This window comes from Oculina patagonica, chromosome 9 (assembly GCF_052425735.1).
Source record: "Oculina patagonica isolate OP01 chromosome 9, crgOcupat, whole genome shotgun sequence".
Taxonomy (NCBI): Eukaryota; Metazoa; Cnidaria; class Anthozoa; order Scleractinia; family Oculinidae; genus Oculina; species Oculina patagonica.
In genome coordinates this window covers 17,049,772-17,067,980 of record NC_135766.1, presented here as the reverse complement: position 1 = coordinate 17,067,980, position 18,209 = coordinate 17,049,772, and the positions used below count along the sequence as shown (strand labels likewise).

Here is an 18,209-nt window from a genome sequence, read left to right as displayed (position 1 = left end):
TTTCATGTCGCAAGACGAAAATAGAAACTAATTTGTATTGTGGGCCCACTGCAATTAATGCATTTAAAGTAACACAATACCGAAAGAAAGATTTTCCAAATCAAATGTTAAGTAGAAAACTAAGGTCTTCCGTAAACACTTCAAGTAATAAATGGTATAAAATTTTTAGTTTTGTGTGACATAGCGAAAATTAAAGAAAAATGTAAGAAATGACCAATTTACAAACTGAACTGTTCGACACATATTTAGGAACGAAGCGAAATTAAACTAAACTATATCTTTGCGTGGTTTTTTGTTCAGTAGACCGCGCGTTTTTGATGGTCAATGGAAAGAGTTAACCGGCAGAAAAAAATAAAATTAGGAGATATGCCCTTTTTAAAAATTTTAAAACCAAAGTCAGATGCAACAGAGCGCCGTTTGAAACAAGCCAAGCCCATTCCTACCCCCCCCCCCCCCCCCCGCCACTGAGGTGGGCGCATACCCCTACTCAATCTTCCCAAATTATTTCAACAACTGTGTGTCTATAAACGATTGGTAAATACTAGGTAGTTTAGACGATCCTGCTTCATGGCGCTTTTGGGGGGTAATTCTTTAGACGTCGGAGAGCAGAACATGTATGCTTTGAAGTCTCCGATGCCACCATTTCAAATACGATCTTACAGGTTGTGGACCTTTCCTAGTAGCGTTTTGGGAAGAGAAGTTTCGTTAAAAGATGGGAGGGGCTAGGGGGAGCTTGCCCCAATTTTTTGTTGAGGGAGGGGGAATACAGTCCCCTGCTCCGTCACCTATGAAATTGGTACTGCAGTAAATTCATCCCTTACTGAAATGTACATGTTTACGTCGGTAATTAGTAATGCAAATTGTTGGTCGTTTCAGGTCAGAATTTAAAAAGATCAGAGCCATAATCGAATTTGAAACGATCAGGGGCCATAATCGATGGCTCCTGAAAAAAAAAATTATTTCGTACCTGATTTGAAATAAAATTCGTTCTGTATCCAGCATCAACGTTCTTAAAAAAATTAAAGGTTCTTATATAAAGAAAGCGAGTAAATATTCTTCCTGGCCTTGAACAATGTTGGTCACAGTTACTTCTGGCAGGAACAATTCTTCGAAAAAGAAACCAAGAGATCCACGTATTGCTTCTTTCGTTTCACCTTAATATGACTGGTGTCGATTTCAAAGTGATTGCAGATTTCTTTTAGCATTTGAATAGCAAAAGAAGACAGCTTCGAGGAACGGACGAGTTCACATAGGTTATAGCAGTCATAAACTATTGGATGCTCCAGCGACACTTCCTGCATGACTGTATTGGTCAACTCTTGAAGGGCACTCTCCCTCTCTGCGTTGTCCACTTCCTCATCACTAACATCTGCTACATCTTGCCGGCGTCGCTTAGCAGCCAGGCGACTAAAAAAGCTTGCTATCTGCTTGGAAGTCAGAAACTCGGCGCTTGTAAAGAGACGATTCCCTTCACTGTCCCTGGCTGTCATCATGGCTCTTGCAACAGCGTCTGGATCCTCTTTTCGCCCTGATGTCTCTCCAAGATCGAATTTCTTTGTCAAGTAATTTCTCTGACTAGTATTGAATCTAGTTCTTTTAACTTGCGACGACCGCAATGCCCAGCCCATGGGAAGAGACACGCTTCCTGTCGGTCGTGGTTTAGGTACTTCTGTTGGAATGTTTGGGACGATACCAGATTGCACTTCAAGTCTCTCTGAATAACCAGTAATGGCTCTGTCAAGAAGACTCTCGTTTTCAATAGCGCGGTGATGTTTGCCGCAATCAAGGTGCCGCTGAAGTGAGGAGAAACGCTGATAACGTTTAATACATCCTTCTTCAGGACAGGAAAAGAGACTTACATTTGATTCATCAGAAGAGGATTCGTCAGAGCTTGGTGAATCGCTTGGGGCCGGTGTGTCAGACTGTTTCGAAGGGATCTTTGGTTTCTTAGATTGAATTGTTGTAAAGTTCGCTTTTTGTCCGTTAGTGACGCTGTCAACTGCTGATAGCCCTGGAAGTTCCGTATTTGACTGGAAGTCGAGATTGTCCCACTGAATCAATTTCCCAGGACCAATTTTATAGGCCCTCCATACAATCAGCCCTTCGTCGGTGTACTCTATGTTTGAAATAGCGCTGACACCTTCCAACATGATAGCTGAGAACGTCTCGGGCTCAGGGGGTCCTGAAACGGTAACGTTAACCGATGGTAATCCACCCGCTGAGAGAATGGCATCCTTCATTTCCTCTGCGCTTTCAATGTTGTTCCCTGAATTGAGATAAATCTTCATATGGGACTTAATGCCGGCTGCTTTCCTATCACACGCTCCTTTGCCTGCTTGCGAATCGCAAAAATCCAGCCTCTTGATAGAAACGTCATGTTGTTGGCTGATTAGTTTTGCTCCCACTATGGTTGTGCCACAGTGGTAGCAGCCTGCGTTGTCTTGCCAGTAATAGGTCTTCTTAACTTGAGGCTGAGCTTCTTTGACTTGTCTTAGCACATCTGACATGACGGAGAGTACTGTACAGCCATCCTGGTTGCAACTCCTGAATACATTTACGAACGTCATCATCTGGAGGCTCTGGTCGTCGCCTCTCCTGATGGCTACAGTTATGTGCCACGAAATACCACGTTTTGCGTACCAATCGGTCTGGCTTTCTCTAAATTTGCGGGGTAGAAATTTCATAGCCCAATCTTGGACTAAAACAATGGACGTGCTGTCGAGTGCATCCAGTTGGCTTAGCCTTGCTTCTTCTTGATTTACTGACCGCAGCAGATGCGCTTTCCAGTTCACAATGTCTTTCCGAGCTTTTCTCATCACGAAACAAAGCTCTTCTTTTACATCACTAGAAGCCAGCTTCTCTATTGCAGCCTCGATTTCGTCCATAGTTTTAGTAAGATCATCGCAATTGTCACAGCTGGTGTTGTGCTCATGTGAACACTGGGACTGGTAATCACGGTCTTTAGGGTCGTTGAGTGCGTAGACTCTGCAGTGGTCAGCGACATTCGAGCTCGCCGAGACATGAACCTGCGAATTGAAGCATACAAAACTAAAGCCCCGGCTAAACGATAAAACATTTTCGTCCAACATCATGTTGGAAGAGCATGTTTGACCGTTTCGCTGCCTCTCTCAATATTGCATTTAAATGGTTTCCCCTGTTTGATCCAGATCAAACATTTTCATCCAACATTTTGCTTCACGCGCAAATGTTTGACCGTTTAGCCACCATTGCAAAGAAAGCAAGTCAGAGCGGGAAAAAGCAACCAATCAGAAACCGAAACTCTGTGACGTCGCGCCATAATTTCAGCGGTGATATGCACAAAGCTCTCTTTGGTAGATGTTTTTAATCAAACATTGTTTGCTCGTTTAGCCACTCCATGTTGTGTGCCACGAACACGATGTTGGACGAAAATGTTTGATCATTTAGCCGAGGCTTAACGTCACAAGTAAACTATGTGAAATATTTTTTTACAATAGCTGAGCGAATTCTCGCGCGCTGATTGGCTAATTTTCATTGTCAATAAGAGGACAGACGCATAAAACGCGTCGCTGACGAAATCAGGGAAGGTTTTTTCAAACTTTTCAGCACTGATTTAGCGCTGTATTCTTGATGAGGCGAGAATTATTCCACAAAACAAGTAGTCTTCAATGAGGAAATCATCTACAATTTATCGGTTAAAGCTTAAGAAACTATTGCAGCCTGAGAGCGAAAAGATGAGGATGTTTATCGAGGATTTAGAGCTGAAAATTGGTGGTGAGCGGGAATGTGTGCTGTCAGTTAAGAAGCTGAACCGCGTTTTTGCGGATTATTTTGTGACCACTTTTCACTGGATTGAAAGTCAGTTGAACAATTCGAATTTTCTCTTGTATTTCTGGCCGTATTTGTACCAAACTTTTAATTTACGAGCCTATGATTCTCCGAATTACAGCGACGAAATTCAGTTAAATTCTGCGGCCGTACGGCAATCGCATCTTCCTCGTGCATTTATTTCCTTCGTTTTAAAATCAGTTTTGGCTTTTTGTTATTGTAAAAAACAATTCCTATTTTTAGTTTGTTGTAGATCCACTCGCCGCAACACTTTGACAATGTTATGACACAATTTGTCATCAATAACAGGACAAACGCAGAAAAAACTGATGTTAATTTGTTAACTCGAAACAAAAGTAGGTTAGAGCGTGTACATGACAAGAACAACTAATTTGATATTTCACTTTCTCGTTCCATGTTTTGTTTCCACGGTTGCCATAAAGTACACCGATTGTTTGATTCCCAGATTTTAAGCTAAGATCTATTATAAACTACATCTTTCAACATCCAGGGAAAAATATGGAGTTGAAAAGTAACGTAAGCTTCTACTTCAGTTTGTAGAAAACAGACAGATCAAGGAAAATGGGTACACTTACCTTGTAATCAGTCTTTAGGTAACGCTTGCATTTCTTTAGATGTTCTTTCTGTTCTTTTGCCCACGACATCCCCATATTCATCTCTCCCAAACGGTCAGCAACACCTCCAAGGATATCAAAGGCTTCCGCACCAGCTGAACTAATGTAATCTATTCCCTGTAACGACTTCCGGGTGGAAGCAGGGCACACTTCAAGAATACGTAGAAGAGTACTGCGACTCATAGGAGTAAAGCCACTCTCTTTAAAATAGGCTTGGTATTGCTGAACAATGCGCTCAGGTATCATATTTCGTACCACGTTTGGTATTTTGATTACCTCTTTCGTCGATAGTGTGACCACCTTTTCTCCAAACGGAAGGTCTTGTATGATATGAGGACTAGTAATAAAGTCCAGAAAATGTGCCAGCTTGTCTTCTGGAACCACCATTCTTGTTCGTGAACTTGGCGGCGGAACTGGCGCACCTCGTCCGTGGAGGAGAATATGCTGTCTAGCCACCATGAAACGATATCTGGTTAATCCAGGTATCCACTCTTGAATCTTTGCAAAACTAGCTTTGTCGGCCATGATGGAGAGAATCTGTCTGCGAGTATCCCATTGATCCGCATTGTTATAGCAAGTTGCAAGGGCTTCCAAGAGTGAATCATCTGTAGTTGCAGAACGCCTCTCAGCATCTACTTTAAACAACCGTTTCGTTTCTTGAGATTCGGAGAGTGCGTGCCATAACTGACTTGGCTCCTCTGGTGCTACTTCACTTAAAACAGCTGAAACGGCTTCCCTAGCTTTATGCACATGCTGTCGTTTTGTCCGCTCACTAGCTTCATCCCACGGTGTTCGCAGTGTATACCTGATAGGGCTGACATCTCTACTTTCCAAAAAGGTGTTCAAAAGCGCTAAGGAATTAGGGGCGTTTACGACCGTCGATGTGGAAACGTTTTCCGTCAAATTCCATGTATCATCATACGACGCATCTAACTGTATAGAAAGGATACTTTCAGAGGCGTCTTTCTCGATATCGTCACGATGCAATTGGAAAGGAGTACTTGCTGCAACAGGAGCTTGACTTCTTGGTCCCGACTGAAAGGCAATAATAATTATACTAGCGACGCAAGCACAAGCGCAAGTATAACAGCACTTGTTTCACTGTGAAAACGGCTTCAAAGCAAGCAAAAGCTCAAGCGCATTGAATTTTTATGCTTGTGCTTGTACTTGCGGCAAGCACAAGCACAAGGACCATTTTTTCCTTTTCGCGTGCTTATGCTTTTGCTTGCGTCGAAGCCGTTTTCACTATGAAATAAGAGCTGTTATGCTTGCGCTTGTGCTTGCGTCGCTAGTGAAAACCAGGATTTAAGGTGCGTAAATTTATCATAAAACATACATTAGAGCAGATAGCCCAAAAGTGTGACCACTTTTAATGAGTTAACATTCGTCCGTGCAGTTATTATCCAATCAGAAGCCGAGGACAGCTTTCCGTTGACGTCTGATTGGATTATATATGTACGGAAGAACGAGAATGATGATTGAAATTTACGTTCCCTCAAGGTAAACAACTCACATGCAAAGATTGATTGCAAATCTATGGGCAGTTCAAGATAATTTGGAGCAAGAAAACAAAAAGAAAATAAAGCTGGGAACGTCAAACGGGAAAAACAGTTGTGTTTCTGAAATTTTAGGCAACAGAGATCGCAAAAAAACCCGGCAAAATATTCTCAGGGTAGAGTGGAATCCCCAGTATGGTGCCACGCCTTTTTTTTTATCTCAAAATCTAATTTTCCTGTGAGTAAACAACCCATAGACAGAGGTTTTATTGAAATTCTGTAAGCAGTTGTATTTCTTTTTCAAATGGGCTTACTTCCGGGGAGGGCTTACATACGATGGGGGGAGGTGAGGCGAGGTTATTTTTGAATGGATTTTTGCAATGCATTTGCGTTTCTATTGGGACGTGATTCCGTACGTTCTCTTTTTGGGGTATACAATACCAGAAGGCAAAGCTTTTTAAATATAACACTTTAAAACCCCAAACAGTTCGTTTAGTGGGGTGGGGGGGGGGGGGGGGCATTTTTTGTTATAACTAACAAAACAATCTCCAGAGCAGCAGCCTACAATCCGAAAAATTGTACTTTCTCGGCTTCAAATCGAGAGCGCTTATTATCTGAAAGGTTCTTGCGTTAGGTTTTTAGGGAACTTATTTCTTGGAGGGAGGGACTTTCCTGAGAGAGAGAGGGGGGGGGGTGGGGGCTTTCGGATTTTACACTAGTAGTATCTTGTCTAGAATTGGTTTACACTGTTAACCACGCTCAGTACAAAAAAGGTAAAACGAGCTCAGTATTAGAGACTCACGATGGTAAGATTCTCCATGGGGACGAGCACTTCTGTTTTGTCACTAAGCTCTTCAGCAAGTGCCTCTCTGCTTTCTGTTGTAGATTTTGCTTCACAATCGAGTTTTGAAAGTAAAATACGACAATTACGACAAACACCTAAAACAAATAAAAATTCACATCAATATTAACATTGAATGGGACATTGTCATCAGTGTTTGTTTTTCCCGTGTGATAAGAAGAACTACTTTTGACAACAAAGTCACGTGACGAGGCTGGCATATCCCTCGGAGTATGAATCTTTTGTTTACGAAAATGATCTTTAGTTTGTAAAGGAAATTGCTACTTGTTTAATAGCAATGTATGTTCATTGTAATCTGTACAAACCTGATCCGACGGCAACAAATACACCTGTCCTCCGATGTATCATCTTTGCTCCCCGTTTTCCAAGGCCTCTCTCTGCTTTAGGCCATCTTCTATCTTCGCTATGGCCCGATAATTTCTCAGGAACCTGGCATCGCTGAGATCCACGGCGCCATCCAGTTCCCGAGGAAGATCGGTGGTAGGTACAAATAGTGAACTGACCAATGTTTTCAGGAAAGGTAAAAACTGCTGCTCTGGCAAGAATCAAATCAACCTCTGTTTCGACATCTGAGATCCCCCATGTAGACTTATGTCCCGCTATTTCTCGAGTACAGTATAACAACGGAATAACTTCTGTCTTCTTCGCCTTATCTCTTCGCTCGTAGGTGCAGGAATCTCCGACAATAGCGCTAAAAGAACACTTCGCTTCCATACAGAAATAATGATAAAAAACACGTTTCCTTCAAACTCGCATTCTAAGCGTTTCCCGCGCTAGTATCAAGGTTTTCTAATTTGTAAACGTCAATCAAGATCATTATCAACGACCAAATGTAAAAAGTACGCCAAAGTATCCTGTGTGATGTGTTTTACGTATCGTGTTTTAAAGGTAAGCATTTTATTAGCATCTTATCTGCCAAATACATTAAATAATCTTGCCATCCTTTTTAAACAGTGTTCGTTCACGAAGCAGTTTTACACATACTGTTTACATTACGGCGACAAGGAATCTACAGAAATCACGAAATGCCGACCACAAAATTAATTACCGTCGTACGGGTAAAATAAATATTTCTTCTATCGATGACAGTGTTTTATCCAAGAATGAATTTTTTTGCCATGATATTTTAATTTTAAGAACCAATTTATATCTTAAGAACGGAGACATGTTTGTAAAGGAATTTCAAAAGATGTATTGGATGTTTCAACAAGCCGGCTGAAATGAACAACCAGCAACCATTGTTTACATTTGCTGATAATTTCGTTAACATTTGGTTAATTCAGCGGCGCCTCGAAAATCTCTCGAAAGAGAACCCAAGCTGAATTTTATACATAATTTATAACAGCATAAAAGGGTTCCACAGCCGAAGTTTGAAGAAATTTGGAGTTAAGGCACATGGCGAAAAAAAATTCTGAACTTTATCAATAAATTAGGGATTTTCCCATAAGTAAATAATGGTAGTTTTACAAAATTTGTAATTAATTCTCGAATGACGCTCAAGTCAAGTTATTACCTATTTTTAGAAGCTGAATACCTTGCCTTTTAAGAAAACGTATCCAAAAATTCAAGTATTTCTTTGCACGCGAACTAAATTAAAACTTAGTTTGCCAAATTTTAGCTTTGCATTCGGCCATTTTTGGCGATCTTGTGGGCGAAATTCCTTTTTCTTGTTTTTCACGGATGTAAAGCGCTTTAAGACGAAAAAAACTACATCAAATTTCAAGGCTAGCTCAAGGCTATTTGTGGGCAAAAAAATGAGGGAAATCGATTTTTCCAATTTCTGCCGCTAATTCAATTTTTTGATTGAAATCTGCTGAAAGTCGTTCTTAAACATTTAATAATATCTCTGTCCCCAGAATAGGTTTTGCAGGGTAAAAATTTTGATTTTGCAATCATCGTTTGTTGAAGTTCACTTAGGATACAGTCTTACGACTTTTAAATAACCGTGATCAGTTAAAGGATTGTCGCTCAACGGTTTCGAACGTTGCGACTGATGAAGGGGTCATTCCCGAAACATTTCGCAAAACTAGACAACAATTAAGCTTTTTTAAAGAAAAAACTTATTATAGTATCAAATGAATGTCGCACGTTTATTCGCCGTTGCGCCATAATGTCCATCCAGTCTGTCTTGCTGAAAATTAGTATTGCCCGAAACGTTTTGCCAATTAACAACTTTAATTACGCGCAAAAACCCTCGGTCGGATGCCAAGAACATCTGTTTACTTTTAACAACAAAAGTTTTAGCCGTACATCTTGTTTGTGGTAGAGTCACAAGGCAGCTAAAGGTACGTTTAAGTTCCTTTGGGTTTATCAGCTACTTTTAGTTCACTTTCCGAATTCATCTCCTCCACGCTTTGTAAATGGCCAACTGGTAAGCCTCGTGCCAGTTGGGATTTTCAACAAGTTTGTTTTCAAGTTAAAATATTTGTTTAGCTATTTATATTGTACTCAAAAAGCACATCAGTGGTAAATACATTTTTAAACTATAGTTTCCTTATATCTGTACTCGTAAACGCGAAATCCATAACAGTTTCTCAAGACGATCGAAGTTAAATTTTACAGCAGTTAATTATCCGTCCATTTATATTGACAGCAACTTTCTAAAGTAGATTACGAACGTCAATGTAGAAATAACAAATTAGAGCGCCATTCTATTGCGACCCAGGAATATTGCTGGAAATACGAAACTGATTGTGAAAACAAAGCTCGCGTGAGCAGCATTTTGGTAACATGAAGCGATAAGAAAAACATATCTTAAAGATGGATTTATTAAAGATGGGTTTGAAATTATGTTACATTATGTTTAAAAAATCAAAATTTAGCCAAAAAAGTAAGGTAGATGATTCCGACCAGAAACAACAATTTTAATTAACTTAATTGCGAAATATCACTCTTAGTTGGATACTAACTAAAAACAGCTGTTACAGACACTAAGAGAAACAAATAAAGGTGGATAAAGGTGTTAAGTGTACTTTATACAAACTAATTTTCTGGGGACTTAATTTTCGAGATTGCAAAACAAAATAATTAAAAAAAAAAATGAATAAATCGCGAGGTTAGACTAGCGTGAAAAAATTCCCGCGAAATTTATTGAAGTGGAAAAAATGCGATCTTACGAGCTGTGACATACGAGTACAATTTCGCACTTACTTTCCATCTAATTCGCCGGGTACATTTTCCGTGTTGTTAAAAAAACAAACCAATATCTTTTCATGGTGTACGCTGTTGTAGACCATAGAGATTACGCCATTTAATGTCCAAAAACCTGCTCACATTTTATGGCGTAATTTTTATGGTCTATAACAGGATAGACCATAGAAAAAGGTGGTCGATTTGTTAAATAGAGTTAATTTTGACTTTTAGCGGTTTATTTTTGACGGATAAGTGCTATTCACATTACGTATCTTAGCCAATCTGATTAAAATTTCTTGCTATGACTAAGAAAATTGTAAACACTTTCCATATTTTCCAAATAAGCTTATGCTGCGGTTTTTCGCTGCTGATCGCAGTGCAAGGGCCAATAAGAAAGTTAGATAAGAAATGCAATAAACAAAGTTAAAAATTTAATAAGTAATATCTCTGTTTCAGGGGTTTAAAAAGCAAAATTTAGCGTAAGGAAGATTATATCGGCGAAATACAACATTTTTAATTAACTTTATTGCGAAAACTCACTCAGTTGAATAAAGGCACTAAGTGCAACAGATCACACTGCTGCAGATAAAGATAAGATAAAGGAGGTAAGTGTCCCTTATACTAGCCAATTTTCTTGGGGCTTAATTTTCAACATTGCCAAAAAAAATGGCAAACTTAAATTCCCGCGAAATTATCACCATGCTGTGGAATTTTCTTACAAACCTTAGCTGCACCGTTTTAAATATAAATTGGCCATGTTCATATTCTCTTTATGCAAAACATACAACAGAGAGAAAAAATATCGCAAAGCTAGGGATATTTGAGACGGCAATGTAAAACTTCTGTTCTGAGCGGTTTGGAGTTGAGGAGGATAAGGCGAAGGCAAGGCTGCAGCAAGCAAATAGACGACAGGCGGCCAAAGTTTAAGTCAGGTAAGAACTGCGGGGGTTGAAACAGATTGAAGGTCTCGCAGTTCCATGAGCGTGACGGTTTTTTAGTATTATTGGATGACATTAGAAAGAGAATCAAGACCATATCTAGAGCTAAGTATGTGCGCAAGAAGAAGAAGAAGAAGAAGTGCTTTATGAATGCATAAAATTTCGCCTAGAGCCCATTCGAACAGGACAAGAGTGGCAGCCTGAAGGTCCCTCAGAGCAAATTGGAAGACCATCTGTGAAATGCCTATGGCAACCATGCGAAGGACGAACCTCTTCCAGAAATGGGAGGGCTGGTGCGTCCTGCCGAACCAGGATGCCCATTTCACACTCTCGACTTTAAGTGGGAAGAGGTAAAAGAAGTTATAAGAAAGGCAAAGGCTAGTAGTGCTCCTGGGATCAATGCGATCACTTACAAACTATACAAGAATTGTCCACGCGTGTTCAAGATCCAGTGGAGGTTGTTGAAGTTGATGTGGAAACCATAAACAGTCTTTGGGGAGTGGTGCATTGCTGATGGTATCTACATTCCCAAGGAAAATAATTCAGAGAGTCTCCGCCAGTTCAGGCTAATAACATAAATAAAAATCACTCCTGAATGCGGAGAGAAAGATCTTATTTAGTGTTTTGGCGAGGAGAATAACAACCTTTGTGTTGGAGAATGGCTTTATCGACACATCTGTCCAAACGTCTGCAGTACCAATCGTACCAGGATTTCCTGGCTGCTTGGAGCATGTCTTGATGATCTGGAATGCCATCCAAAGTGCCAGGCGTGAGAATAAAGACCTACAGATAATCTGGCTGGATCTAGCCAATGCTTATGGCACTGTACCACACAAGCTGATTAAGAAAGCCTTGGATTTCTTCTATGCCCCATAGTGGGTGCATGAAGTATTATGGCGCGTAAGAGTTGACACTTTCTAAATCCAAGTATACTACGAGGTGACAGACCTTGGAGGTTGGTACTCCTATAAGCTGTTTAATCTGAGCTTAAAGTTAATAAGCTTCATCGGGTTGAAGAAGAGAGGCGGGTTTCTGTTGCAGTGGGGCAACAGAAGGTTTCATGGACCACTTGTGAGGCAGTTGAGAACGGACGGGTTAAGTGGTCAGACCTATGGACAATGGAATCACTTAGGATCAGCATGCTTCTGCGCTCGGTGTATAACCTTTTCCAACCCCCGTTAACTTGTGCAACTGGGAGATGAGTGAGTCACGGGCTTGTACAACCTGTGGCAAGACGGGAACTCTGGAACACATTCTTGCCAGGTGAGAGAAGTCGCTCCATCAGTATACCTGACGGCACAACCAGGTGTTAGAAGTCCTTGCCTCAGCTTTCGAGAACCAGTGCACGTGTCAAAGCAAGGTGACTGAGCTACCGAGATGGGGGATTTTGTTCGAAAGGAAAGGTGAAAGGGCCAAGCAGAAGACTGCTAGGAAGGAAATGCCTATGGTGTCAAGCCGTGATAACTGGAAGATGCTAGTAGATCTACATAGCCCTGATCTGGTGCTGTGGGCCGTCAAGACCAATGTTTTGGTTGAGTTTACTGTGGGCCGACAAGACCATTGTTTTGGTTGAGTTAACTGTGCCACGGAAGAGCAACGTGAAATCGGCATATGAGAGAAAAATGGCCAGGTACGCAGATCGGAACAATCAGTGCCAAGGTCGTGGGTGGACATGCGGTGTTTATTCAGTTTAGGTTGGGTGCCGTGGTTTTGCTGGCAGGTCTGTCACTCGGTTTCTGTCCGATATCGGGGTTGCTCCAAGAGCAAGGCGGTCTGTAATTAGACGGCTACAAGAAAACAGGAGGCAGTGTGGCCGAGTGGTTTAGGGCGCTGTTGTTGTAATCCGAAGGTCCCGGGTTCAAACCCTGCCACTAGCTGGATTTGTTTCTTGGTCGTCCCGAGTTCAAATCCTCGGTCACGCTGTGTATATAGCCAACTGGTCTGCCTCCTGCTAGTTGGGATTTTTAACTATGTTATATTCATTAAAAAAATTGTTTCCTCTGTTTCAGTGGCATGCCTGTAAACTAGCTATCTCGAAGAGATAAGAAGCTTAGTGCATGACCACTATAAACAACTTTTTGTTAAACGCTGAATCTGCACCGCTTGGATATGGAGAAGCCCTGACATGTCCAAGTAATGCTTTTCTAGCCTTCTGTTGCTCAACATCCCTCTGGGGCTGCTGGGACCGCCTGTGCATCTAAAACTCCTACTGTAATAGGCGCCGAAAGGAGGCATGGGTTCAGCTAAGGATGGGGTGATACAAGGCAGTGTGTTCGCTACACTGTATGTTTTCTTCAAGGTCGTCTTCTTTCCGGCCTTCCATAAAAAGATAAGACCGTTATTAGTCGTTGTCTTGCTTCATTTCACACCTTTAAGTTTTCCAGTTAAATGGGAATTGACTTTAAGTGGCTATGAGGTAAAAAAAAAAACAATTGCAGCTTTTTTAAAAGGCTTTTCAATATAAAGAAGAATGGAGTTTCTTTCGTTTGAGAGTTATTGACGTCTTTGTATTATGCAAATGAGGAACGTGATGGCGTCATCAATTGTTCCACAAAAAGATAAAGCACCAAATCAAGAATATCCTTTGGAATATTGGAGCGGTGCTCTTCAAACTTGTCAACATAAATGTACATTACAAAAGACACAAAATGAAGAATGCGCCAATACCAAAATATAAAGCAAAAGCAAATAATTTCATTGCTTCGTTACAATTGTTAATGACAGCTATAATTTATTTACAATTTAGGAATTCACTAAGCAAGAGATGTTTTCACTGGCGTCGCTGATCATTCTCCTTAAAATAACAAGCATCGTGAGATGTGCCACATGTGGAGGACACTGCCAACACTTCAAGTTTGTCATCGATCAAGATGTCGTCCATGACAGCGCTCTTGAGGGTCACGTGATTAGAAGAGTCACTGCAAAGAGCGCTGCACAGTGTTACATGGAGTGTATAGACGAGTGTCTGTGTGTCTCTATAAACTATTTCCAGAATACAGTAGAAGGCAACTGCGAGCTGAATGACGTTAACAAGGAGATGAAACCCGATGCGTTAAAACACAAACCAGGATCTCGGTACTATGATTTGGAGAGAAGCTACACTGTAGAGGTAAGGAATAATAAAGAAAACACAAAGCAGAATCAGATAACCGTGGAAAATATAAATTCTTGGTTTGCAAATGACTTAATCCTCGGGCTATTAAGGTGTTTGGCCCCCCTTTTTTTTTTCGTTCTTTTGAAAAGGGGATTTACTCTATATGGTGCTGAAACTTTCAGTAGTTGTTCATTCATCCTTCGCAAAAATTTTGATTTTTCAACTATGTTTTGGATGGTTCACTGGACTGTTTGCACCAATAGGCCTTATTCGTATTCTCGGTATTGGACTGGAACTAGCTTGCAATGGAGGCTCATTCCCCCGCATGAGCCTCCATTGCAAGCTAGTTCCAGTCCAATACCGAGAATACGAATAAGGCCTATTGTAACTGGCCTGAGTGATCACTTTGCTTTTGGTTTTGCGACAATTGAAATATGTTCTAAGTTGAAAATCATACCTTTTTCCTTTTCCAGGGAGGAAGACGCTACTTACCGGAGAAAGATATCTGTGTGAACAAGTGCTGCGAGCCAGATCCTTGCTTCCAGGGAGGGGTGTGTCGGGAGATTTGTGATCCCAAGACTGTGAGATTCAACTGTACCTGTCCTGACGGTTACACTGGTCAGCGGTGCGAGAAGCTCATGATCAAATATCCTCGAAACTGTAAAGACATCTGGAAAAATGGCGTCTCGACATCAGGAAGATACAGGGTGTATGACGCTCAGAATCAGCCATTTTTGGTGTACTGTGACCTTGAATCTGAGCCTGAATTTTTCTGGGCTCTCATTCAGTCATTTTCACTTGAAAACAAAGATCAGTTTAAAAACAAACACTTTAGAATTGATTATCCTGTGAACGAAGACTCCATGGAAGTCGACTGGGCCTCGCACCGTTTGTCTTTGTCTTACATGCAGCATCTCGCTGGACACTCGACTCACTTGAGAGCGACCTGCAACTTCCATTCTGAAGGTTTCAGTTACACAGACTACGCACGCGCAAACTTGGCAAGCCAAAACCCGTTTGACTCGTTTTACCGGGTTTGTAAGAGGTACGAATATCTAAACATCCGGGGAATTCAGTGTCACGATTGCACTTCACATACTAACAATCGTGATGATGAATGTTGGTATATCAACAGCTACAAAAGCTTTAAAAATTTTGGTTGCGAGTTTGATGGCAGACCAGGCATGGGCAGCTCTGAATATAACTTTGGAGCTTATGGTCAACTAAACCCTGAACATCGCTGTTCATCGGCGCCGCCATCAACAACCCAGCACTGGTTTGGAGTCAAAAGGGATGATGTGTAGATAAACTGAACAAGTAGCTATTTCAAAAAAAAAAAATAGTGTTTCGTTTCCAGATCGCAGAACTGTTGGTATATCAACAGCTATAGAAGCTTTACTGTTTTTGGTTGCGAGTTTGATGGAAGACCAGGTATGGGCACCTCTGAATTTAATTTTGGATTTTATAAAAACGTAAATCTGGAACATCGTTGTTCATCGGCATCATCGTCAACAACCCAGCACTGGCTCGGAGTCAAGAAGGATGATGTGTAGATTAACTGAAAAAAAAACCCGCCGCAATACAGACACATTCTCAGTCCCTTGTTTTTAAAGACTTAAGGTCGCGCAGGACCCTTGCAATCATTAGTATGTATTTATTTAAAGAGTATGCACGAACTGCCGGACGACTAAAGCCGACAACAAAAGAAATATTCATGAGAATGTTTGTTTTTAAACTCTTTTGTACAAGTAATTACTAGTAATTGTTCTCAGCTTTGTGCCACGTGCGCTGGAACATAGGAAATTATCATAATTAGATTCACAGCTTTGAATATATCTCACGTTGTTGTAAACATTGACTCGGAAGGTCTTCGGAAGTCTCAAAACCATCAATTCTGTGTACAAGTTTTCTCAGCCGATATAGAATTTCAATAGTTGATTCGCGAGGAACATTAACTTGGTGTACTCTTTTGTGCTCTGGCTAGAGCGAATTTTTAAATTTCCTTCTCAAAATAAAGATAGCATGTTTCAAAGTTTAGATTTCACATTTTTACTCTCTTAGAAGCCATTAACTTGTAGCAGTTTTTGAAATCGAAAATTCCGTTCTAGTGGGAGCACAAAAGAAGTTACGATTTATCACTAGGCTATATAATCATTTAATTTGGTGCGCTGTGCTAGCTGAAAACTTGGACACAAAATCGCATTATCTTCAGTTAAACTTTTAAGGGCTTGTAACATCACAGACAACGGTCATCTCTCAGTAAAAGGACAATTATGATGTAATTCCATCATCCCTGAGTGTCCTTATTAAATTTTAGAGGAATCGATATTCAAAATGTAGTGAATTAAAGCTTTACAAGATAGCACTCCAACAAGAAATTTGGCTAATGAATATATTAATGAGCAAGGGTCCTGCGCGACCTTAAAGACTGGGGAGAAATGATATTGCGGTTGCGGGGAAGACTGGGAAATGCGAAGAAAAAGTAGGACATTTTCTGCCAGTCGCTCCCCGATTTTTGTCCGGCCTTCCCTTGATGCAATGCGTTCTAGTCAAAACTCCCTCGGGAGCGACTGGGAACGATTCTGGTCGCAATAAGTACCAGGTAATCAGTTGGTGACACAAGTGATCAGTCAGTAAGCATGGGCCGGTATACAAGGTTGACAATCGTCTTCCTTTAATCGAACTTTTGCGAACTCGCTTATCAACCGTTACAATTGAACGGTCTTTTATTATTGAGAAAAAATTATAAACTTCTGCTTAGGATTTGTTGTGTTACTGCAAAGATGACACAAGTTTTTGTATATATTGCTAAATGTATCAAATTCCCACGAAACCTCGTTCCCAGGTCCTCTCTCTTCCCGCAACCCAGAGGGAGAGAGAGAGAGACCCTGAGAACGAGGTCGATTCCCATGATATCAGTACCATGTTTCTGTTACAAGAGAATTTTTCGCATTTCAGACATTCCGTGTTCATCTTAATTCAGCATTTTTAAAGCTGTTGAAAAACTTTTAACCTTAGCATAAAGACGGAGCTTTTTTGTTTTATTTAAATTTTATTCAACTTTAATTTTTACTTGTACAACTACGTTGTCGCTTAGTCACGATGAACTTTGTTGTTTATGAACTTTGTTTTCATAGGAAACTTTGTGTTACATCAGATCCTTTCAAGGGGAGGTTCCCCCAGGTCCCTACTTAATATCAATTATTCAAGAATCACTAACATTTGAAAGTGACTTGTACTTTGTACCTAGATAACCATATAGAAGCAAGTGATATTGTAACGTTTTCTTTATTACAACTTTGGAGCAATAAACTGCTGTTGAACCCAAGCTCGTCTCATCCAAAACGTCCGTAAGAAGACAACCAATTAACTATTGCTTTAGGAATCGGATAGGAAGGACCCCAAAACAGCCCTGTTTCTTGGGTTTAAAATTGAATATATTCAGCTGTTTAGGAACTGGTACTTATTTGCCGTAAATATCAATTTTGAATGCATTTTCCTGTGCTTTCTTCTTTCGCCATGCACCTTTATGGATACTGGTCACTTATTATCAAAGGCAATATCAACCCAACAGTACATCTTTAAGCAAGATGGGACACTGTTGAAACAAGGGTACAAAATGTTGAAGTGACAAAGGCGACAAAACGATTGGAGCGATTATATAAGTACCAGGCTTAACGGACCAAAGAAATGACGTCATAAAATATCCAAAAATATGCACTTGAATTTTGAACATAACATGACGTCATTTGTTTGGTCTATGTTATTAGGTGTGCAGACCATGAAAAATGTGATCGATATGTTAAGTTGAATTAGTTTTGACAATTTTGCGGTTTACTTTTTAAATATATTTTTTTAATTTTATTTTGGCTATTTACATTGATTATTTGAGCCACACTTGTTAAAATTTCTTGCCATAACTAAGAGAATTGTAAACATATAGCTGATTGTGAAAAAGAAGCTCGCGTGCACAATAGTGTTTGTAAATTGATGACTTTGGATACTGATGACAGATAAATAACTCTCTCCTCCACAAAGGCTCCTTCAGTGGTGGAAGGCGAAAAACATGAGAAATGATCTCTCCCCATTTCCCAGCCCGTACGAAAAAATATGCGGCGTCTGCAGAGGAGAGAGGATAAATAGCATTTCGGTAACATATAGTGATAAGGAAACATTTTGGAGGATAGTTTACATTGAAGATGGGATAAAATTTTACATTATAGTAAAGAAGTTAAAACTTCGCGA

The 18,209-nt window shown here is 40.4% G+C and overlaps 2 protein-coding genes across 2 annotated transcripts in view; both read left to right on the top strand.

Moving 5' to 3' along the window:
* The window catches only part of LOC144666964 (uncharacterized), a 92,905-nt gene that overhangs the window by 23,754 nt on the left and 50,942 nt on the right, over positions 1–18,209 (top strand). The window lies entirely within an intron of this gene.
* Positions 11,152–15,268, top strand: LOC144664986 (uncharacterized). Its single transcript, XM_078526176.1, has 3 exons — positions 11,152–11,220; positions 13,617–13,979; positions 14,438–15,268. Exons 1-3 carry the CDS (start codon positions 11,152–11,154, stop codon positions 15,266–15,268), a joined length of 1,263 nt encoding a protein of 420 aa, XP_078382302.1.

Coding starts and splice junctions, on each gene's coding strand:
- LOC144664986 (XM_078526176.1), top strand. CDS start 11,152: ATGGGAGGGCTGGTGCGTCCTGCCGAACCAGGATGCCCATTTCACACT. Junction 11,221..13,616: donor TCGACTTTAAGTGGGAAGAG/GTAAAAGAAGTT, acceptor TTTACAATTTAG/GAATTCACTAAGCAAGAGAT. Junction 13,980..14,437: donor AGAGAAGCTACACTGTAGAG/GTAAGGAATAAT, acceptor TTCCTTTTCCAG/GGAGGAAGACGCTACTTACC.